At 50.8% G+C, this 24,847-nt stretch overlaps 1 protein-coding gene across 1 annotated transcript in view; it reads right to left on the reverse strand.

The window, feature by feature from the left end:
- The window catches only part of TBC1d7 (TBC1 domain family member 7), a 45,110-nt gene that overhangs the window by 13,850 nt on the left and 6,413 nt on the right, over positions 1-24,847 (reverse strand). The window contains exons 4-5 of the mRNA XM_089566681.1: positions 9,716-9,861; positions 2,563-2,692 (exon numbers count right to left, since the gene is read on the reverse strand). Of these exons, the coding sequence (XP_089422807.1) occupies positions 2,563-2,692; positions 9,716-9,861 (276 nt within the window). The remainder of the gene's footprint in view (positions 1-2,562; positions 2,693-9,715; positions 9,862-24,847) is intronic.

The raw sequence follows: 24,847 nt of genomic DNA on the forward strand, positions 1-24,847 counted from the left end.
CCACTATACTCCGTTTCATACATAGCAGGCAACACTGCCAAAGCTAGCGCGCCTGTTCACGCAGGCTAAGTCCGCATGCAAAAAGTAGTTCGCCATACAACCAAAGCGAACACAAACATATTTCGTAGCGACAAACCTTAAGTGCCGTGACTGGCACCTCCTGGACTTCATTTTACCTCTTGCCACATTTGCGTCCTGTGACTCGTCGAGATTTCGAGAAGCAAAAAGTACACGTGGCGGCGTGATACGCGGTTGGTAGGGCGAATCGGTTCTCCTAAATTCGCGGCCAAAAAGTAGTTCACACTCCACGAAAATTATGGCCAGAGAACCCGACCACTGAGCGCCTCAAAGCTTTGACCGTGATTTTCAATGGTACTACATCGTTTTATACCGCTCTTCGTATCCGTCCAAACAATGACCGGAGTTTCGAGAAGAACGAATGATACATGGCGGAGTAATATAGTTTCGTGGACGCACTACTTCAGCAACCTCTGCAGCGTTGCCTGCTATGTATGAAACGGAGTGTAGTTCAGTTCTCTATATGTACCTGTAAACTAGCTGCATGAGGTTAGAATCTTCCGTCCTACATCCCATCATTTTCACACAGTGTGTTGTAAAAATATGCAGCAGCTTTCTCATGGTGACTGCCAACCATGTTTTTTTGTTATACAGTACAATCTTGATACGATTGCAGTTAATCCGAATTTCAGGATAATATAAATTTCGAAAGTGTCTTGGATGGTCTACGTTGTACAGAATGCATAACAATTCGGGATTATACGAACAATTTTGCAAGCCGGTGCAGATGATACGAATGCGCGACCAACCACCCGCGCACAGAAGCGAGCCAACGTAGAGGGGGAGAGGGGACTGGCTGCCGCCACTGGCTCTCTCTACCCCTGCCTCCCTTTCACCAGTTTCGACGGGCGCGCGCTAAAACGTGTTGCCTGTAGCAACCCGATGAGCCAAGGTGAGTCACATGACCGACAGGGCTACGTCATCCACTTGCTGGCAGCTCATTGGCTTATCGAAAAGCTTGTCTCCCCAGCTGCTGGGAGCTGGCCAGGAGGCCGTTGATGCTGGCTGCGCCCGTCCATTTTCCTCGTTCGTCCCTGCCGTGTGTGTTTCGCCGAGTGCAACATGGTCTGCCCAAATGTGCGAAAGACGCAAGCTGCGCAAGCGTTCGCTGTTGACATGTCGCAGAAGCAGAAGGCTTTCTTTTAAGGAAAAGATTCCTATACTCAAGAAGGTCGATGTAAACCGAGTGAAGAAATGTTTCGACTTGGCAAAAGAGTTATGGCTGCCACCGTTGACGCTCTGCACCATTGTTGAGCAGCTACATGTTATTTTGAAGAACGCTCACAACTTCGGTGTCAACGTGAAGCAGACGAAGACGGCGATGCATGTTAAGCTGGAAGAGGTCCTGCTGACATGGTTTTGCAAAGTCACAGCGGATGGCGTCAATAAAGGCATCTCACCTAGCAACCTATTTCACCCTAAGGGCCTTTACCATAAAGGCCCTCAACTTCAAGGCCTTTATCATTGCCATTGTCATTAATGGCCTCACTGCCAACCAACATAGCCATCGCCAAATAATTAAAGTCTCATTTATTTCTTGCCATTTCCCGCATCACATGATTAACTTCACAGTCTTCACTACGCACCAGAATTTTCTAGGTTAGGACGCAAAGAGTACGTTCGCACTAAAAGAAGAAAGAAAACTTCTATTTTAGCATAAATGACATGCAAAGGACTGTTTGACAAACTGAAAAGGTCAAAACTAGACATATGTATTTATGTATACGCATTTATACGAACAGGATTGCATTAACTTTCGGACAGAAACCATTCACTGCTGCAAATGTTGGGCCACGCAGAGGACAGAGGAATCCTTGGGAAAAAGAACTGTTTTATCTAGCCAGGCTGAGCCTGCTTTTGAAAACATTATGAGAGCAAAGAATAACTGCGCAAAACATGGGACAAACGGAGACTAACAACTGATTGTGTGCTTCTTCTCTCTTGGCCCTGTTGCGGTGGCTCAGTAGTTATGGCGCTCGGCTGCTGACCCGAAAGACGCGGGTTCGATCCCGGCCACGGCGGTCAAATTTCGATGAAGGCGAAATTCCAGAGGCCCGTGTGCTGTGCGATGTCAGTGCACGTTAAAGAACCCCCAGGTGGTCGAAATTTCCGGAGCCCTCCACTACGGCGTCCCTCATAGCCTGAGTTGCTTTGGGACGTTAAACCCCAATAAACCTAAACCAAATCTTCTCTCTTGTCCCGTCCTTTTTGCGCAGTTATTCTTTGTTCCCATAATGTTGTACCAACTAGCCCCTCACCGCACTCTTCTAGATTACAAAAACAGTCTGCCCCGTGCTAATGAACAACACCCTAATCTCCTGCCCGGGCTTTATCCCCAGGCACAAAGCATTAGCACACCCCCTAGCAGTCCTCTCCAGCAACCTCAACATCGAAACGATGCCCAAGACCCTCAGAGCATAACTTGGCATTCTGGGTGTCCACATGTGAGGATGCACCTTGTAAGAGAGACCAAGAAAGGCTTACCCTATCGAGCAATGTGAAGACGTCGTCCAGCACGGTGACGCTGAGCAGGGCGGAGCGGAGGGACATGAGAAGCAGGGACGCCACGTGGGGCAGGATCTTGGCCGAGCCACCAATGACCTTGTCCCACACCCTGGAAACCAGGTATCATCATCATCATCATCAGCCTGACTGCGCCCACTGCAGGGCAAAGGCCCCTCCCATGTTCCTCCAATTTATTCTGCCCTTTGCCAGCTGTGGCCACCGTATCCCCGCAAACTTCTTAATCTCATCCGCCCATCTAACTTTCTGCCGCCCCCTGCTACGCTTGCCTTCTCTTGGAATATAATACTCCATTACCCTTAAGGACCAGCGGTTGTCTTTCCTTTGCAGTACACGCCCTGGCCAAGCCCATTTCTTCCTCTTGGTTTCGACTATAGGATGCCATTAACCCGCGCTTGTTCCCTCACCCACTCCGTCCGCTTCCGATCTCTTAACGTTACACTTATCAATCCCCTTCCCATAGCTCGCTGCGTTGTCCTTAACTTAAGCTGAGCCCTCTTTGTTAGCCTCCACGTTTTTTGCCCCATAGGTGAGTACCGGTAAGATACAGCGGTTGTATGCTTTTCTCTTAAGGGATACTGGCAAACTGCCACTCATGATCTGAGAGAACCTGCCACATGCTCTCCAACCCAAACCAGGCAAGACGCCACAAAGAGTGACTTGTCAGCAACACTCTCACAAGCAACACTTCTGACATTGTGGTATAAGTGACAAGCACAGCTCCTCACATTATCATTCCGTGCTCTTAAAGCTACCTTGAAAAGGGGGATAGCTCAAAATTTTGTTTTAATGCTTTTTAAAAGGAGCCAATTCGAATGGTACTCTTGACTTGATGACCATGACAGATTTTAATGACGGAGGGGCACCTGAGGCCAAGGAGTGCCAAACACAAGGTAGTAACAGATTGACTCAGGTCAATGGAAGCACTGTGACTTAACGACAGGGCTTAAGGGGGGACGTGGGGATCAGATCACAAAAATTGCGACAAAAGTAGATTTTTGAAAAGTACACTTCTTGACATCTCCAACACTGTTCCTGTGTTGTAGTGAACCCAGCAAACCACAAACCTCTCAGAGACGTCTAGCTAGATGTCTCTGAGAGGTTTGTGGTTTGCTGGGAATATTTCACCCAAAAATAAACTTTAACCACTCCCGATAAATATATCTGTCAGCATCTGCACATAGACAGTGTGTGCTAGCTTAGTACTTTCAGCCTTGTTTTCTCGAAAGTTTGTTTTGAGCTCGTGGAAAGTGTAGCACAGCAATGGGTGCATGGATTTTTACCCCGTTTGTTTTGTTGGGATCACTGAAATGTGGTCTGCATCGAGACAACCTCAGATTTACCATTTAGGCTCACAAGTTTTTATTACTTGATAATTAGAGCATGGTACATTCTAAACACAAAAGAAGGTGCATATTGTGTCCTTTAAAAAAAAAAGAGAAATTAAAAAAAAAATGAAGAGAGTTTTGATTTACACCACACTTAGTAAATATTAGAAGCATTTACTGCAGACCTGTGGACTGTTTTTTTCTCATGCTAGGCTTTCCACAAGCAAGCAGCATGGGGAAAACATGTAAACAATGATAAAAGAGAACCCCCTGAAGCCATCTCTGTGAAACTTTATATCTGATTGTTTGATGCTGTTTTAAGCCAGTCTGCCAAGTTTCATCGCTCTAAGTCAAAACATAGAAAACTTGCGTTCGATCCCCTCATCCCCCCTTAATGTCTGGGCGTCTCGGTGGGTCTCAGAGCCCCCTTCAGTATTGACGAGGGGTCTGAGATCCCCCTTGCCTTCACTGTCTTTGGGTATTGGTGAATTAGAATCTGCACACAGCGATTTTTTTTTTTTTTGCGAGCGTTTTTGCAAGATGTTTTACTTCAGATAACATCGAGCACACTAGCAGAGCATGGGGATCGCTTGTTTAAGGTCTGCGTCATAAACTGACGATTTCTCCATGCACCTTATATGCAACTATATTATAAACTGAGCAAAAAAAACACCCTTAAATTTATTTCTCCCCTTTGTATAAAGCTATGCGTAAAACAGGCTGCCAGCCGCATTCTCTCTCTCCCTCTGTTACCCTCTCCATCTGTGCTCCAATCACTAGAGACCCCCCCCCCCCCCCCCCCTCTGATGGAGCCAGACTTTAAGCCCTGCTTAACAACTATTGTTTCCTGTGAACGATGTGTTACATACATCTACATTGCCTTCATGGTCAAAAGAATGTGAGCAGAGACATCTTAAGGCATTGTATACTCTGAATATTGTATTATATGGAAATATGTAGCTTGATGTTAAGCATGAAAAATGCTGCAAGCATGATGGATGCAGATGAAACCATCACACCTGTGGCAAGATGTTTTCAGTTAAAGTTGCAAACTGTGGCCATTTAACGTTCTGAAGCAACACATGAGCTATGAGTAGGGGCTGGACTTCTAGGTTCCAAGTTGCTCTTATATTTGATGCTCACAGTTTAGCTGACTCAGAAGCCTGACACTCGAGAAGTGGCAGTTCTGTAGGGCGTGCGAACAGAACTTTATCGAAACTGGATTGAATACGAATCGAATTATGGAACAATTGGATCGAATACGAATCAAATAGTGAATCACCCGAACTGAATATGAATCAAATATTTGTGTGATTACCTGCTAATAATATAGAAAAGCAAATATAAATATTTTGCCAGTGATGCTAAAATTTGAGGAACTGGTATGCCGCCAGTTAGCAACAATTAGCATTTGATCCATTTTTTGCAGCTGGTCTGGACAGTGTGAAAGCCCAAATCGAAGGCCTTGAACTAACTCGAACGCCTAAAGACAGTAAGCAACTTTTTCTGCAAAAGCAACGTTAAAGGGGCTCGGAAAAGGGCTCTAATAAAGTTGTGGTATGCCTGTGATGCTAAAGGTCACCACTTCATGAATATCCTCCAGCAAGAATTTCTTTTAATGCGCTTCATAGAAACTGAGCTCTCTGTAGTCAAAATTTGAATTTCAACACCTTCGCACCTTCTCTTCTCCTCTCATCACTTTGTGTACGCTCGAAGGTCACCAGTCCTCCGCTGGCCCCACCCCCAGGGGCGGAGCTTCCTGACCCTTCGGAGCTAGGCGGCTTATTGGCCGCGGCCATGGTAGCTGCCTGACGTCAGAAAGAATCTAACCAATAGCAACCTCTGAACTGGTATATGCAGGAGCGGTGCGACGGAGGAGGGTGGGAGCATGAAAAAGTCGCCAAGAAGGGCTCGGCAACTTTCGCGAGTGATTGTGGCTTCTCTGCTGCGTGTAGAAGTGTATTACAGCAGCCAACCGATATTTCGGATTCCAATAATTCGGACTAGCGTGACATTTCAGACTTCGCTGAGGAACCGTCGTGCACCTCATAGAAACGTGTACATTTTCACAACCGATATTTCGGACTTTAAGGAGTCTGCATTTGGAGGTGCTCGCTTATGCTTGCGTCTTCCCGTGGGTTACCTCTCGGTCTTCGCAAGCTTCACTGCCCCATGCAAACTGACTGTTCTTCTTTCACGCAACGAGTGCATTCATTCGTGGCATGACCACGGCCGCGTTGCGCTATCTGGCATCATGATGTGATAGGGTGCGGACATGAAGAAAGCACGGCTATGACTCAGATAGAGTCTAATATTATCGCTTGTAGGCGGAACATGGGGAGTGGCGATTTTAAAAGCCGGTTTTTCGCAGAAAAGTTTATTTTTTTAAGTTCATGGATTTTTCGGACTGTTCGAGTATTCGGACCATTTTCCGGGTCCCACCGAGTCCAGAAAATCGGTCGGCGACTGCATTTGGCTGAGGTGTTCACGACAACACAGTGCAGTGATTGAGCGAATTGATGTGCTCTCCTCAGAAGGAGTTTCAGAACCCCTTTAAGAGTCCCACCTCCAGAATCTCACGCCCGTTGAAGTGAAGACTCCACCTCCAGAACTACCATCCATCAGCCACCTCCCCATCCCACCCTCCTAGCTGGGAAGAGGGGGGAAGGGGAGCTGCCCACCCACCCACCACCATCTTCGACCCAACTCTGGTCTCCTCAACTCTCGACAAAAATTCTGTCCCATGTGTGAAGCCTCCACTCAGAGTAGCAGCATTCAGTAGAGCATAAAAGCCTCAGAGCAATCATTGACAGTAAATCCAACTGTTTCTGCAGGAGGTGCCGCATCAGACCCCTGATCGTCCTATAATTGTTTATCCAACAAATGCTTTTCTATTTTTTCCGGAAATGCTGTAACAGGGTGAGAGATGATGAACTATTCGATGCTGGCTTCAAGTCCCACATTCCCCCTCCCTTCTCCCTTCAGACATTTTGCTAACAGTGATCCTAAACATTCTGACTGGAAAGCACTAGCTACTGAGAACATGTGACATCAAACTTTGTGTGCATTTCGCGACACTGGGCCTTGAAGAGCTAAGGCTATTACTTGTCTCTACTGGACGACAACATGGGGTGATAATGACAGGCTAATTAGACTACAAATTATACAGTTTCCAGCCGACAATGAAGTGACTATTGGTGCTCTTGAAATCGACTACGCTCAGAGCATGTGTGTGTGTGTTCCCCAAGCATCAGGTCCTAGAGTACCTGATGAGAGGTCCTAGAGTATCAAAGCCAAAAAGAACCTACAAGAACTTGGAAAAGCATCTGGCAATGATGACCTTCGGAGACAACTGAATTTCTTGTAGTCTAGCTTGTTCCTTTTTTAAGATGAGTATGTAAATTAGCAGCTCTGCACAGAGCAGCCATAGGAAGAAACGCAGGCATGCAGCCTGGTGTGGACTGACAATAGAACATTTCATTTGTAAGTGATCCACTTTTGAACCTGAAGGCCAGAAATAATAAAATTTGTATCTCAACATACGCCATGAACACCTGCCACTCAGTACATGTTTACTAGAACATCAAATCTTTGAGGTACTTAGTTTTCTTGCTGAAAACAATCGCTGGGATGATAAAACAACTCGATCCCTTTAAATTTCAGCTTCATGTTTTCAGTCCTTTACCCCTGCTTTAATTAACTGATGGCCTCATTATCACTAAGTGTGAGCAAATGACAAGGAAAAAAAAAGGCATGGAAGTAGAATGGAACCAGAATAGAATCACTGGCACACCCAGCTTAGGCATTTCTGTGAAGTACTGGGAGTTTGGGTCCTACTCAGGTTTGCATGCTTCGAAAGCCGAGATTAGTTTTCAAAGGCCTGCAACATTTATGTCAACATTCTGCAGCTGAACACTACTATGCCTTTCCTCTGGTTCACTTCATAGAGAGAGTGCTGCTGAGGGACCTAATCTGTATACAGTGTTCCTTACTGACTCATTTTTACATATGGAGCACGGTGTTAACATTTGGCTGGGGCATATTTACAGTACGGTCCACTGTTAAAGGGAACATGCGATCGCATGGCCTCCGTGCTTTGTGGAGCGCTGCCGCCGAGAACTTGCGGGAATTGTCGGCACAAGATGCATGCGCAGTAAGCATAACGGCTGGTCTTTTCACAAATACGCCTGATGCCACCTATTCTCACCGCATCTGGGCAGCAGGGCTTCGTGAAGCGCGGAGGGCACGCGATCGTATGTTCCCTTTAACAATGGACCATACTGTACCTTATGAGCGTGCTGAAATTCACTGTTCCATTTCATTTCATTTACTGAAGCCTTAAGGGCCCGTGGGCATTACATAAGGCGGAGGCACGAACAGTGTGTAACAACATATTGACACCAACTCAACAAAAATAAAAAAAAAGCGAAAGGAATGAAACAAAGCAAAAAATCATGAGAAAAGGCAGTAGCACAGGATCCGATTATTTGGTAAGGATGGGGAGCCATAAGACATAGATGGCTTGCTAGTTTAGTGCGGAAAATTGCTCGATCTGTGCACGAAGCAATATCATCCGGCAGGGCATTCCATCGGGCTATTGCATCTGGAAAGAATGAATCATTCATCGCTGACATGCGGCCTTTCATGGGAGCTATGGGATGACTGTGGTTTAGTTGGTTTATTGGTTGGTTCATTGGGGTTTAACGTCCCAAAGCGACTTAAGCTATGAGGGAGGCTGTAGTGGAGGGCTCCGGAAATTTCGACCACCGGGGGTTCTTTAACGTGCACTGACATCGCACAGCACACGGGCCTCTAGAATTTCGCCTCCATCGAAATTCGACTGCCGCGGCCACGATCGAACCCGCGTCTTTCGGGCCAGTAGCCGAGCACCGTAACCACTGAGCCACCGTGGCGGGGTGACTGTGGTTTAGGCGAGGGGATACTCTTGATGGCTCCACAGAGAGTCATGGAGCTTGGCACATGCATACTTTTTACGTCAGCTGACACAGGAAACATGCCTCACAACTGAGGCAGGGGACCCGGTGTGCAAGAAAATAACATGGTGTATTAATAAAATGCGTTCCTATCCCTCCCTGCCCGATCGGACTAGCTATAAGCATGCGATTGCTCAAGGCCCATTACCAGGTGGTTAAAGGTGCACTGAAGAGGATTCTGAACTTGTCTTTTTGCCGTGGGAACTCGATCCACACGTTCCTATCATTCTTAGAAACTGCAATTTATTGCCCTGTGTGGCCGATTTCCCCAATTAAATCGAATTAACGTCCGGCTCCCGCCTTTTTTTTTAAATTCTCCCTCGTACGGTGGGCGGAGTCGACCAACGCGTGGAGCGCCTTTCTCCCAGTCCCGTGGAGGCTTTGCTTTCGCTTTATTTTGTTTTCTAGGTTTCCATGATTAAATAGTTTCATTCGCAGATACCTAATATGGCCGAAAAATAAGCCCGCAGAAATAAAAATACGCGCAGACTATTTGCTACTATGGACTACTACATATTACTCCGCCGATGGCAGAGCGGCAAGCCGCCACGGGACTGGGTGAAAGGCACTCCACGCGTTGGTCGACTCCGCCCACCGTACAAGGGAGAATTAAAAAAAAAGGCGGGAGCGGGACGTTAATTCGATTTAATTGGGGAAATCGGCCACACAGGGCAGTAAATCGCAGTTTCTAAGAAAGCTCGGAACGTGTAGATCGAGTTCCCGTGGTAAAAAGACAAGTTCAGATTCCTCTTCAGTGCACCTTTAACAACGTTGATATGCGGCAGCCCTTACCTGACCAAGGCGTCCTCATCGAGGACCTCTGCAAAACAGCGGTGGAACCATGTCTCCAGGGGCAGCACAGGAAATGCCTTCACTCTGAGCAGCTGCTGGAACAGCTCGTGGTCTTCCTTCTCCAGCGTGTCCTCCACTTGCTTGCCCTGTGGGCAGAGACCAGACAGCGACCATGCATTATTCAGTCACCAGTTGCCATATAAAGGCGTGCACCATGGCTAGACTGAGAGCTCATTGAGGTTTCCCCACAAGTCACCGTCAAAAAAAAAAACTTTGTTGACCTAAAGTGCCGTGAGGCGAAAGCCTTAAGCGCGGTGTTGCTGCTTGTGTCACTGAAGCGTTGTTAAGATGTTAAGCTTCGCTGCTAAGAGTGAAACGCGACAGCGTCTTGGAACGTTGCCAGGGAGTCCACAGAACGCCATCGCCCGCTCGGTTCTACACCTCGCTCGTCCGTAAATTGGTTTTTGAGGAAAGAAAATGTATCTGCCTCCCATATCTGGGTTGTGGGATATAAGATATCCCTCGCTGCCCCGCGCCGAGTCACGAGACGAGAGCACACGCCCAACACCAACGCCACAGGGAATGGGGAGAGGAGGGCACCCGGCAACTCTCCTCACCCTCAGCTCGGACGTGACGTCACGCCTACGCTCTGGCGTCTTAGGGACGGGTGAACGACCCCTCTTGATTGCAACAAGTTGCTCAAGAGGGAGGTAATGTCGTAGGGGTTAAAAGGCGAAGTTCGCGCGGGAAGAGGGGACTCGCCCTCTATTCTCGCCGCGGTGCTACTGCCGCTCTGCCCTGCCGACCCCCGTCCTGCCCGCGCCCTCCCGGATTATCCAACGCCAGTCGACGACGACTTGGTAAGCTGCTGAACGATCTATTATCGGATAGAACATTCTTCCGCAGTGTGCTTTGCCTTGCGCTAGGTAAATAAACAGTTTCCTAGCGTACTCTGTTCGTTGCCTACTTCGTCCGAACCCGCCGTGGCTGTGATTTTGCGCCACGGGTTGGGGACACGAGAACGCCCGCGCATAGCTGGCACGGAAGCGCGCCTTCCCGGCCGGCTGCTCGCGGGTGACCCCATATCTTGGCACCCGAACGTGGGGCGAACTAGGCATTGAGCAGTGTACTTTGTTGGAGCGAACGACTGTCGACGCGCTAACAAAGGATGGCAGCTGATAGGCCTGACTTCCAGTCTTTGTTCATGCTGTCAGAGCTAGCGGCACAGAGCCAGGGCTCCCTACTTGACTTGCCTTTGGAAGGCGTAAATCTTGAGTGTTCCACGCGGAATAGCCGAGTTGCATTCCCGGGCGCGTCGGCAGGACTTAGGCCTGGTACGGAGGGCACCACATCGGGCACCTCGCCGCTCCGTGGTGCGAACAATAGGGCACCTACGCCTCATTGTTCGACGCCATCAGCGGCTGCGCCCAACTCCGGGGGCGTTAGTCCGCAGTCATCCGAGGTGCTCTTACAGAACGCGATGCAAGTTATGCAGAGCTTAGCGGGTATGTTGCAAAACAATTTGCAAGCCCCGGCCCAGGCACCCCGTCTTAGGATAGACATACCTACCTACACGGGGTACCATGACAGAACAGGGGCTAATGAGTACCTCGACCGTCTGCTGCGTTATCAGCAAGCGACAGGAATCGCAGACGCCGAACTGCTCGCGCGTGTTGTGCCTGTTTCTTTGACGGAGCAAGCGGCCCGCTGGTACCGACTAACCGGCAACCGAGCGAGGACAATGGAGGAGTTTAGCGCAAGCTTCCGCGACGAATTCCTCCCCGCAAACTACGAGTGGCGTTTGAGGAGGGAGCTGGAACTCCGCACCCAGCACCCCGACGAGTCTTTGTTAGAGTACGTCCGAGCGATGGACGAACTGTATCGCCTCGCTGACCCTCGCGCCACAAACATGGAGAAAGTTGAGCGTGTCACACGATGTAAGGAGATAGCGCCACCCAGCGGCGTTCGTGAGGAGAAGACAAAGCACGAGGAGCGCGTGCGGAGGGGAACGCGGGGCAGGTCGAAGAGGATTACGTGGCAGAGAAGAGAAGAGCGCGGTGGACGACGGACGTGGACGAGTTCTGCTGGCTCCCCGAGTTACGGGCTTGGGCCTCAGCCGCAGACGTCCGGGCCACCAGACCTGGACATCCATCGTCGAGAGCCTCAACCACCAGGCCCAGGCGCCACTCTTCTCCGACCATCCGTCAGCTGCTCCACACAGGCCGCTTCTGGCGCCTACGTGACTTTTCCGGGATACCAGACCTGGAAACCGTGCCGGGAGCCCACAGACGCCGACGCTGCGGTAGCGTCGCATCAACATCGGAACGCCAAGAGACTCCTTGACTGCCCGACACCCAGCCAGTCCTCTCCGCTCGTTGCTCAAATAAGACAAGTAGTGTGAACTTTCCTCTTTGATTTTCTTTTCCCTGTATTGTCCGTAAGCACTTTGTTCTGTTCCACCGTGTGTTTCTTTCCCGTGCGTTGCCGCCCTGCTCTCTTGTTCCTTTCCTTTTTTCTCGCTCGTATTGAAATTGGTTTCCTTTCCGATAAAAGCCGCCTCGTTTATTGTTTGCACTTTTGTGTTTATTTAAAATAAGACCTGCAATCTCACAGAGTCCTCACAAATTTGGCGTCCACTACGACAGGACGAGGTCGGTTTTTATTTATTTGCCTGTTGTGTTAATTTAGGAACAATATGAGCGCTTCAGATTTGGTTGCTTTAGGCGAGCGCATGGGCTTGTGCGGCGCGGAGTTACGAGCGTGGGTGGAGGACGAGCTTCGTAAGGCACGGGAAGAGAGAGCCGCGGAGCGTGAAGCTGCGAAGCAGAAATTGGAATTAGAGGCACGGAATTTAGAGACGGAGCGTGAAGCTGCTAAGCAGAAATTGGAATTAGAGGCACGGAATTTAGAGACGGAGAAACAGAAATTGGAGTTAGAGGCGCGGAACTTGCAGCTACAAATAAGGCTCATGGAGGGTGGCGCAAATCCTCCAAGTGACCGTGGAGAGCGTAGCGTCGCACCGGCCAGCTCCATTAACCCGCACGCACTCATACCACAGTTCAATGAAGCGCGGGATGACCTCGATGCTTACTTAAAGAGGTTTGAGCATGTGGCCACGGGGCAGGGTTGGCCAAAAGAAAAGTGGGCAACGGCGTTGAGCTTGTGCCTTGGTGGCGAAGCACTTAGGGTCTTCGGTCGGCTCTCGCCTGAGGATTCCGTGGATTATGACAAAGCGAAGCTTGCCTTGCTTCAGAGGTTTAGGTTCACCGCGGAAGGATACCGAGAGAAGTTTCGCCAGAGCAAGCCCCAGGATGGAGAAACGGCCTCGCAATATGCTGCCAGGTTGTTTAGCTTCTTTGACCGTTGGGTCGAGATGCGGGGAGAAGGCCGCACTTTTGAGGTGGTTCGCGAGATGGTCGTGAGCGAACAATTTCTGAACAACTGTCATTCTCGTTTAGCCCTTTTCTTACGTGAGCGGGAGGGCAAGACAGTTTCTAAGCTGGCGGAGGCTGCCGATCATTTTCTCGAGGCACAGCGGCAAAATAACTTGTTGTTCTTTAAAGAGGAGGGTGAGCACACGATAGTTAAAGCCAAGGACGAGGTTTCACGTTCACAACCCCGCCTTCGATGTTTTCTTTGCGAGAAGACTGGGCACAAGGCGTCGGATTGTCGGACAAAGCCGAAGCAATTGTATTGCACCTGGTGCCGCGAGGTAGGACATGATGCCCAGTCGTGCAAAGCTAAGAGGCCAGGAGACCGTGAGGAGTCCTCCTGTTGCATGACACCTCGATACTCACATCCCGATAACCCTGCAGAGGTAACGCGCGTAGAGGGCCAGTTGGGGGAGATGGTCTGTCCTTCCAACCCGGTGGAAACTGCTATGCCCGTGGCGCACGGTGAGGTGTTCGGCCAACATGGTTCGGTATTACGGGATACGGGCAGCACCGGTATTGTTGTGCGTGAGTCTCTTGTACCGCCAGCGGCACTAACAGGGAAAAAGGCTACATTATTCTTGGCCAATGGGACCCGTGTAGAAGTTCCGGAAGCGGAGGTGGTGATTTCTTCTCCATACTTCTCGGGTAAGGCCATCGCGCGCTGCTTGTCTACACCCTTATACGACATTATAATAGGCAATGTCCCCGGGGCTAAACCTCCATTCCCGGTTGACCCGCCAGTTCTCACTGATCAGGCAGTTTCCCTTGCCATGACGGGTGCGGTCGATGTTCCTTCCCTTATGGTGACAGCAAAGGTTTCAGAGAGTAGTAAAAGCCCCACTCTGAACACACTCCACTTGTCACGGCCGGAGTTTTGCCTCAAACAGGAAGAAGACCCGACCTTAGAGGTGTGTCGCAGGAAGTTGGGGCAAATATTTCATGGCAAGGGACAGACCGCCCACTCCTTTGATACAGATGACGGGGTTCTTTTCCGGTCGTACCAAGTGTGTCCCGGCCAAGTAGTTCAGCAAGCGGTGGTACCGAAGGGCTTACGCACGCAAGTTCTTAAGTTGGCGCATAAGAGTGCATTATCCGGCCATCATGGAATACGGCAAACAATAGCTAGGGTGCTCAGTGAGTTTTACTGGCCCGGTGTACAGGCTGACATTAAGAGTTATGTCAGATCGTGTGATATGTGTCAGCAAACTGTGTTGAAGGCAAGGGAGAACAGAGTGAATAACATCGTAGGACGGGAACATGTAAAATCATGGTGGAAACCGAGGTCGGTTTGGAGAAAACGGTTTCACAAAGGAAAACGGAAGTACTAGCCGAAAAAGTTCTCGCGACGGTGAAGTGGTTTGATGTGAACAATGGAATACGGAAGAATGTAGCCCACACCTGTTGTTGGAATTGTTTTTGTTTGTTCATGTTTGTTTCTGAGTGTCAGCTATCTACTTTTTATGCCTTCCGTGTTTCTTCGCCCTCTATGGACGCTTTACGTTGACTTTCCATGTGCTCTCTGTGCTGTGTGTGCGAAGGTCTGAGAACGCTTCGAACATTGACGACCGTCGTATTGTGTGTGGTGTGTAGTGTGCGCGCTGTGGTGCGGTGTTCTGTGTTGCGATCGTCGAACGCGTCTGGTGTCGCTCTCCTGAAGTTGAGTTCTTTCCCTTGGAAAAAACTTCCGAAGAGGGGGCCTTCTGTAAGGAGATAGCGCCACCCAGCGGCGTTCGTGAGGAGAAGACAAAGCACGAGGAGCGCGTGCGGAGGGGAACGCGGGGCAGGTCGAAGAGGATTACGTGGCAGAGAAGAGAAGAGCGCGGTGGACGACGGACGTGGACGAGTTCTGCTGGCTCCCCGAGTTACGGGCTTGGGCCTCAGCCGCAGACGTCCGGGCCACCAGACCTGGACATCCATCGTCGAGAGCCTCAACCACCAGGCCCAGGCGCCACTCTTCTCCGACCATCCGTCAGCTGCTCCACACAGGCCGCTTCTGGCGCCTACGTGACTTTTCCGGGATACCAGACCTGGAAACCGTGCCGGGAGCCCACAGACGCCGACGCTGCGGTAGCGTCGCATCAACATCGGAACGCCAAGAGACTCCTTGACTGCCCGACACCCAGCCAGTCCTCTCCGCTCGTTGCTCAAATAAGACAAGTAGTGTGAACTTTCCTCTTTGATTTTCTTTTCCCTGTATTGTCCGTAAGCACTTTGTTCTGTTCCACCGTGTGTTTCTTTCCCGTGCGTTGCCGCCCTGCTCTCTTGTTCCTTTCCTTTTTTCTCGCTCGTATTGAAATTGGTTTCCTTTCCGATAAAAGCCGCCTCGTTTATTGTTTGTACTTTTGTGTTTATTTAAAATAAGACCTGCAATCTCACAGAGTCCTCACACACGACAAGCGCACCCGACTTTCGCGGCCTACCTGAGAGGAGGCAGGTTTAGAGATCTGGACGAGCTAGCTGCTGAGGCGAAGCGCATCCAGGGAGACATCCTCTCTGCGCGAGCATATCGGCCGCCGCCACCTGCATCGCAGTCACTCGAGCCGCGCTGCGCGTGGAATGGCAGCTCAGCGCGTAGTCCGTTTAGAGCTGAAGCGACAGCACAATTTGCTGACGAGCGTGTCCCGAGGGGTTGGGAATTGTCCGACCGCGCTTTGGACCCCTTCAGCTACGCGCTGCGAACAGCACACGCTGCTGCAGAGCGGAACACCTGTAGCCGAGATCGCGAGGCCGACACGCGGCCGCACGAGCGGCCCCCACGGTCCGCACCGCGAGATCGAGATCGAAACGACCGACCGGAACGTGGCGACCAGCGCCTAGCCCGTCGGAGCCCGAGCAATCGCTGCTACAGGTGTGACCAACCGGGGCACTTCGCCTGCGACTGTGGCCGCCTCCCCGCCCGTGACCAAACACAGTCGGGAAACGGCTACAGCCGCCGGTGATCGACCTTCGATCCCGCGCGGCTTACACAGAGAACCCCGGTTTATTAGCGCCTTTGGCATGTCGCGTAGGAAGTTCTGTTGACTTGCCAGCGCCGTTCATCGAGCTAACGATAGCTCGAAAGAAATTCACCGCGTTACTCGACACAGGGGCAAGCGCTTCTTTGTTCGGTGACGAAGTGCTAAATCATCTCCGCCAGAACAAAATCCGGTTGAGAGAGTGCGATACCACTTTTCGCCTCGCGAGCGGCACAGCGCAATCCAGCGGTGCAGCTAGGATAGTGGTTCGCTGGGAAAGACGCGTGCGGCGACAACGCCTCGTTCATCTTCCCTGTTTATCCGTTCCTGTAATTCTTGGGCGAGACTTCCTAGCCAAGACAGGCATTGTGATAGACATAGCCAGCGGAGGCTATCGAGAACGCACCACCGGCGCCTTGAAGCTTTTTGCAAAAGCGCCCGCGGCCTCGCAGTCAATTACGGCTCCGAACGCGGAGCTAGCCGGGAGTGACCGTGGAAAATCACCCCCGCCGGCCCGGAAACAAGCATGCGGGCGGACAGTCGCCGCTGAGAGAGGGCCCACAGAGAATGTTGTCGCGGTAGAAAGCTGTTCTACCGTGCCAGTGAGGGCAATGCACCCTTTGTTGTCGGAGGTGAACAGCGTATCGGAGAGGGAGAAGACACGCTTGTCATCTCTCCTCTACGAATTCAACGCGACATTCACGGACCGGCCTGGCCTCACTACACTAGTAAGGCACAGAATAGACACGGGTGATGCACTGCCTTGGAAGTGCAATCCTAGACCAATTAGCTTGGCTAAGAGAAAAGCACTAGACGGCGCCTTAGACGAACTTATCGATACTGGCGTTGTTGAGAGGTCTAACAGCCCTTGGGGCTTCCCGGTAGTCTTAGTTCCCAAGAAAGACGATACATATCGGCTTTGCGTGGACTACCGCAGACTGAACGAGGTTACGAGAAAGGATGCGTACCCTCTACCAACCATTTCTTCCCTAGTGTCCAACCTAGGTGGGGCGAAGTACTTTACTACGCTCGATGCTAGCCGCGGATACTTTCAGGTTGAAATGGATGAGCGTGATAAGGAGAAGACTGCTTTCACTTGTCACAGAGGTCTTTTCCAATTCAAGAGAATGTCTTTTGGCTTGGTAGGAGCACCCGCTACTTATCAGCGCCTAATGGACCGTGTTCTGGGAGATGCGAAGTGGCACCACGCGCTCGCATACCTAGACGACATCGTGGTGTACTCGAAAACGTTCGAGGAACACCTGCGCCACTTGAGGGACATCCTAGAGAGGCTGAGGTCCGCGGGAATCACTTTGAACCCGAAGAAGGCGCAGATCGCCGCGAGCCGAATAACACTGTTGGGGTTCACGATCGACAAAGGCCGCATTCTGCCGTGCGAGGATAAACTCGAGGCTTTGCTTAAGTTTCCGTCGCCGTCAGATCTAGCTGGTCTCAGACGATTCCTGGGAATGGCGAACTTTTATCGCCAGTTCATCCCAGATTGCGCAGCGCTGCAGGCACCTTTGACAAAGCTTTTGAAGAAGGGCGAGCGCTGGAGTTGGGGTCCCGAGCAAGAGGCTGCACTGCGCAACCTCGTTAAGGTGCTCGCGGACACGGCTGAGTTGCAGCTACCCGACCTAAACAGGGAGTTTGTGATTCAAACCGACGCAAGCGACCTGGGCTTAGGAGCAGTGTTGCTTCAGGAGCATGAAGGCGTCCTCCGACCGGTAGCGTTCGCGAGCCGTTCACTGACGCCGGCAGAGAGAAACTATTCGGTGACTGAGAAGGAGTGTCTCGCGATAGTTTTTGCTCTGCGGAAGTTCGACTACTACGTCGACGGGGTGGCATTTGTGATCGAGACGGATCACATGGCGCTCACCTGGCTGAGACGCCTCAGCGAGCCGAGCGGCCGCCTGGCGCGTTGGGCCCTGTTGCTGCAGCGTTACGACTTTACCGTACGCTACCGCAAAGGGAAGAACAACGCCGTGGCTGACGCACTCTCGCGAGCGCCTGTCCAGAGCGAGGAAGGTCACACGACCGACCGCCCGACAGAGGGAGAGAGTGAGGGATTGTCGCCAGCCGTAGCCGATGTGAGGGACACGGACCGACCGTTGACCCCAGGCGAGAGCGTGAACCACGTGGACTACGAGAGTTCCGTGGGGATCGTGTTCAGCAGAAAGGAGTTGCTCGAAGCTCAGCAGATGGATTCGTTTTGTCGAAAAGTGTTCGACGGGCTCCGGGAGCCGGGCGGCCGGGCCGCCGCGCACACGGGGACAGCTGGTTTTGCTGTCGGTGCGGAGCGCTTAGAAACAGCTGGTAGTGCTGTGAGCGCGCTGGATTCTTATCTGCTGGATTCCGACGGCGTCCTGCTGAGGTATATCCCCTCCGAGAACGACACAAGTGAGGCGTTCAAGGTGGTGATACCGCGAGTGTTGAGAGCGGCACTGTTACGTTACTTTCATGACTCGTGCATTGCTGGGCATGCAAGCGGCCCCAAGACTTACATTAAGTTGTGTCGCTTTGCTACCTGGCTTGGCATGAAAAGGGACGTAACACGCTACGCCCGCTCATGTCATGTGTGCCAAAGCGTGAAGCCCCGGGGTGGACGACCGCCCGGCCTCATGCAGCCGATTAACAGCCAGACTCCCTGGCAAATCGCGGCGTGTGACATCATGGGACCGTATCCCACGACACCGAGTAGGAACAAGTTCCTGCTGGTGGTCACGGATCACTTCAGCAAGTGGGTTGAACTTTTCCCCCTGAGAAAGCTGACGGCACGAGTGATCATGGAGAAGCTGATGAACGTATTCACCAGGTTCGGTTTCCCAGAGCAGCTGATAACGGACAACGCGTCCTACTTCACTGCGAAGGTGTTCGTGGATTCGTGCGCTGCACTCGGCATTAAGCACAAGAAAACGACCACCTATCATGCTCAGTCGAACCCCACGGAACGAGTCAACCGCAACATTAAGCACATGCTTGTCGCGTACTCTGAGAGGCACAAAGATTGGGACTCCTATCTGCCGGAGATCGCGTTTGCTTTGCGTTCGACCGTTAACCGCTCGACTGGGTATGCACCGTCTTCTCTCAATCTGGGTAGAGAGCTGCTAAATCCGATGGACCGGGTTCTAACGGACAGCAGGAAGACGCCAGTCGCTTCATCAGCACGAGCTGAATACGCGACGCAGCTGCGCGCTAAGATGACGGAGGCCTTACGCAAGGCTCGCCGCAACCTGAGCACCGCTAGGGCGCAGCAGAAAGCACAGTACGACCGCTCGCACCGGGATGTTCACTACGAAGTGGGCGATCTGGTGCTTCGGCGCCAACACGTTCTGAGCGATGCTAGCAGACAGTTCGCGGCCTCGTTGGCGCCGAAATGGATCGGGCCGTTTCGCGTGCGAGAGAAGCTCTCCTCGCTCGTTTACAGGCTCGAGGACTTGCGGTCGAAACAGACAGGCGGACCGGTGCACGTATGCGACCTGAAACGTTACGTGCAGCGAGATGAGTGGGTTCAGGACACAGCCCGACCCGCGCCGCAGTCGGAGAACGAGCGCTGCGATCAGCCGGCGAATTCCGCGTCCCGCTATAACTTGCGCCGTAGGCAGAAATAAAATCTGCCTGCGCGGACTAGAGCGAGGGCGCAGGCCGACACGCAGTCTCGTTAGATGCATGAACGTACGGGCCGCTCATGCCGATCAATGTTACGTAAGACTTACTTGCGTTAGCCCTCATGACTCTCGTGAGGGCCGAACAGCTACGTAGCACGCGCTGCGGCAGTTGGTTACCTCTGTGTTGACCTTTTTCAGCGCAGATGGAAAAGAAGCAGGGCGCATCAGAACGACATCGTTCGCCACTACCACCAACTAGAACCATCTAGAGCCACCATCCAGCTTCGGCAACGCGCCGCGCCCATGGCCCGCCGCTACGCTCAGCCCGCGACCTGTAGCCGCCACCCTGCTGCCACCTGGGCGCCCCTGCTACCTGCCACACCGCATCGGAGCTAACCGACTGTACGCCGCCGCACCCGCCTACCCAAGAGCGAGCTGGCCAAACGAAGTCAGAGCAGCCGTGGCCTCATTACCACCTCAACCCTGGGCCCTGGCCAGCTGATCAAGTATGCCAGGGCGGCCCAACCGCGGCCTCTACCATGAAAGCGCCGCGGCCCTCGCCTCTGAAGCCACCTGACCCAGTCTCTGAGGGTGGCGCGGCCACGAACCTGGCCTCCAAGCAATCCAAGCCGGTGCCACGGAGGCGGTCAACCACCTTCACCGGAGCGGCGCAGCCGCGCACGCTCGGAAGACTTGCAACCGGCAGCAAGTTGCATTTCAACGTCATCATCTCGCGGGTGGTCAAGCCTTCGAACCAGCTGATCGGTGCGGGCGTGGCGCGGACATCAACAAGTGTACCAGCGGGAGCCGAAGAACTTCGATCCCTGGATGACGGAGAAGATTAAGTAACGTGGCGCCTGCTTCTCTGTCCGGGAGGCTTCTTAAGGAGGGGAGGATGTGGGATATAAGATATCCCTCGCCGCCCCGCGCCGAGTCACGAGACGAGAGCGCACGCCCAACACCAACGCCACAGGGAATGGGGAGAGGAGGGCACCCGGCAACTCTCCTCACCCTCAGCTCGGACGTGACGTCACGCCTACGCTCTGGCGTCTTAGGGACGGGTGAACGACCCCTCTTGATTGCAACAAGTTGCTCAAGAGGGAGGTAATGTCGTAGGGGTTAAAAGGCGAAGTTCGCGCGGGAAGAGGGGACTCGCCCTCTATTCTCGCCGCGGTGCTACTGCCGCTCTGCCCTGCCGACCCCCGTCCTGCCCGCGCCCTCCCGGATTATCCAACGCCAGTCGACGACGACTTGGTAAGCTGCTGAACGATCTATTATCGGATAGAACATTCTTCCGCAGTGTGCTTTGCCTTGCGCTAGGTAAATAAACGGTTTCCTAGCGTACTCTGTTCGTTGCCTACTTCGTCCGAACCCGCCGTGGCTGTGACTTTGCGCCACGGGTTGGGGACACGAGAACGCCCGCGCATAGCTGGCACGGAAGCGCGCCTTCCCGGCCGGCTGCTCGCGGGTGACCCCATAGGGTGGACACCTGAACCTCCATGTAACGGGAAGGGAGGAAGATGGGAGTGAACGAACACACCATATTGACTAGACGCACCTTTGCTCATTCCAAACCATCAAGCTGGCATGGCGGAGCGGCTAGCGTGCTCGGCTAGCGTGCTCGTCTCGCACTCTGGAGACCCTGGTTCGAACCCGGCCCTCTGGAGTCTTATGTACCCAGGGCAATTTTCAGACAAATGGGCAAACTGCGAACTTAGGGCCACCTTGGACCACATACTATGGGAATGTCCTCATGCCTCCCGGGAGGGACGAGGTATAAACACGAAAGACCAATGGGAGACCTTACTACTGGGCTCCGACCCGGCGACTCAGCTACAACTCGTCTGAGTGGCCGAAGCCACCGCCGAGAACCGCCGCTTTCGGCCGTCGTCTAGGCGGGTAGCCCTCTGGCTACCCTCTGTCTGTTGGACATTAAAGGTTTTCCTATCCTATCGATTCCCGAACTCGATTGATTTCCTACTCGGTTTTATTTATTTATCTGGCGTGACTAGAAGGGTTAATTAGGCTAACTGAGTAATTAAGCAATTAACTAAACTCAGTCCCACTTACTTGAAGCATCACTATACGATCCCTTTAATTGGTTGCACGGTTACTAGCCAAAGTACAATTAGCCCCGTCTGAAATTCGTGCACTGTGACGTCACGACCGCTTCGACCAATTGAAAAGCGTGACATTTCTGTTGACAACTCCTGCTTACAACGATGAGGCATTAAAGGCTTCCGCCTTAAAAAAAAAAAGAATAGGTAAGTTCACTCTATTCTTGTACTAGCTGAAAAAAGTCGCTCCCAGTAAAAAAAAAACAAAAAAAAACACTGCACCATAATGGCCTCGGGGAAAAACGTAACACCACTGCAAGAGTTCTTATGCAAAGCAAGTGTGCCACCCAGCTGAAAATTCAAGTTAGGACAAAGGACTCAGTAGTGCTGAAAGCACTAACGTCTCATGCAGATGTCCTTCACAAATGACCTCTATGACTTCATGCTGTCATTGCAGAGATTTAAATAATCGTGGGCTGAATTAGGCCTATGAGGCAGCATTACATGATTCAATGTATAGAGACAAAATTTCCAAGGTGGAGATTTCATTTGGGGAGTAATTACTCATCAGCGTCCACCACAGTACAGCCATAGGGCTGCGAAGGAAGCCGTATGACTACCAGATGGCTGTGCCCAGGTGAATGCTGGGTAATTACTTTCTACTAGTATTAGATGGTCCCCCACGGCAAGGCTCAAGAAAGGCCTCCTCCATCATCCTAACATCGATTTATTTCCCCAACTCCACATCAGGTTTGTATCAAAGGCTGCTTCCAAGTGATGATGTTATAAATACAAGAGCTTTTGGAATACGAGCTCAGCCACCCTTTCTGCTCAAGATTTTGCGAGAAGCGACATAAGGGTTGAAACAGAAAATGAATGAGCCAAGACACCAGGTATACTCAAAGCGCCTAAGTGGTTCATTCCAAGGTTCCACAAGAATTACAAAACTCAGACATGGTAGTATAACTTACAGCATATCCTTAATAAATGCAAAATGCTTAAAAAACTCACACTGAAAGATGTGCGACTGCTTTTCGCAAATAAGGAGTAAGATGAGAATATTGTACATACAGCTGCAACTAGATTCCATGACTGCCCTTTATGTGTCCAAGTGAATTGCGCTTTGGGCAGTATAGCCCATGTTTCTTCTTAACATGTCAGGTTGTACATTTTAGCTACATTTCACAAATATACATTCTAGTACGCAAGCATTAAAATTCTCAATCTCAGATTTTGCTGTAGTTTGTCTGTCCAAAGTCTTTCTCCGCCACCTTAAAGTTGCTTAGCAAGAGCAATGGCTAGGTCTCATTACAAGCCCCACTGCTGGTAGCATCTGCCATCGGAGGGCAGTGGCAAATCGCTTAACCGCTGCACCAGGAGCGGTATGAGGACTCTCAGGGATCTATGAATGTAAAGAGTAGAGAATGACCAATTCCACATGTATGGGAATTGACTCATTAATGCTTTCGAGTCGTTCCCTTAAGGTGGAGCTTAAGTCCACTTTCACCTATCTTTGTCTGAAGCCTAAATGACCTTGAAAACTGAGCCTCGAACCAAAACAGAAGTCAAAACTGAAGTGCTAGCCCATCTAATTTGAATTTAGTTGAATCACGCTAAACCGTCAGTTTTTTAAAAATTTTTTTTGCTTTGGAACTGTGTAATATTCTTTCTACCTTTTTGCAAGCAAGGTGTTATATTTCTCTCTCTTCTGTACAAGTGTTTGTATTGAGCGAACTGTTTAGTTGCAGTTAATGTTGTGCGCTTATTTATTTGCTGCCGTACATCTGATTCAGCCGTACTGCTGCCTAGCAGTGACTGGGTTCCTCTAGCCCGTCAAGCCTTTCAAACAATGTTTAGCTGAGGGACCCTTCAAGGATACTTCTGAGAAAATAAACAAACAGATGAAAAGAAACTGAGTCAATGAATTAATTCCCAATTAATCCGGCAGTGTAAGCCTGCTGCAGTGGGACATAATGCTCGCATCAAGGGGTATGCGGCATCTCAATGGTAAAGGAGATAAGGCAGGCAGGGAAGGGGATTAGGAAAGAGAGGACGCATTTGGCAGAAAAACAGCAGCCAAGGACAACTTAATAAACAAAAGAAGAAAACTTTCAGGACTTTTGGTCCCCTCTGCATTGAAGAAATGGCAGCGACAGCTATCCTGCCCCGCTGCCATCCTCCAGCCACATGAGAGTGCAATAACCTACGAATGAATGTATTGGTGACAGTTTGGCTAATGTGTTTTCACATGTTTATCAAAATGTGAATACAGTGTTTGCATCGGATATGTCCATCAGGGCACACACTGCACCAATAAAGTGAATGAATGTTCACGCATGCAATCATAAATACATTGTTTGTGCTTCAGCATGTTTACCCTGTCTCCCCAGAATAACTGAGAGCCCATAGTGTGTCCGTCTTGTTTTGAGCCTTTGTCTTTCTGAGTGTTCGTTCGCTCATATCAATTCCAATGGCAGACATGGTTTGCTGGAGGCATCCTCTGATTGCAGATCTCTGTTGACACTTCCAGCAGGTTGTATATTTATTTATTTTGTTACATTCCTGCAGTGTTTGTCTATTGTGACTGCAGCACACTAGCCTGTGCTCACGTGCAGGCCATATTGAGAAGACGACAACAAACTTTTCCGTGGAGGTGTGACGTGGCAAGTAAAACCACTTTAGCTAATCCTGCCTATGTTTCTACGAAATTTTATACGAAAGTGCCTTTTATACTCTCCCAGTGGAAAAAAAAAATGACGCCTTCACAATGTCATCTCAACTTTAACTAGATAAGACGAACCTAGATAACAAAAAGCTGTTAACTTATTGTAGTGCCTCAAAAGCCATTCACAAACATGGAAGAAACTACTCTAAATGGTGACATGGTGTCCACTTTGACAAAGAGCCAAGTACGAAAATACAGGACAATAAAAACAAAATTTAACAGCTTCACTGCAGTCCTAAACGTTTAAAGGCCCACTGAAAACAATGGAAGCATTTCATTACCATTCATTCTAGGACAGCAGAGGGATGAGCGGCATTGAGTGCTTCAAACACAAAGCCCCAGAAAAGTGACGCT

Source organism: Amblyomma mixtum, chromosome 1 (genome assembly GCF_055824585.1).
Source record: "Amblyomma mixtum isolate Tamu chromosome 1, ASM5582458v1, whole genome shotgun sequence".
NCBI classification, from domain to species: Eukaryota; Metazoa; Arthropoda; class Arachnida; order Ixodida; family Ixodidae; genus Amblyomma; species Amblyomma mixtum.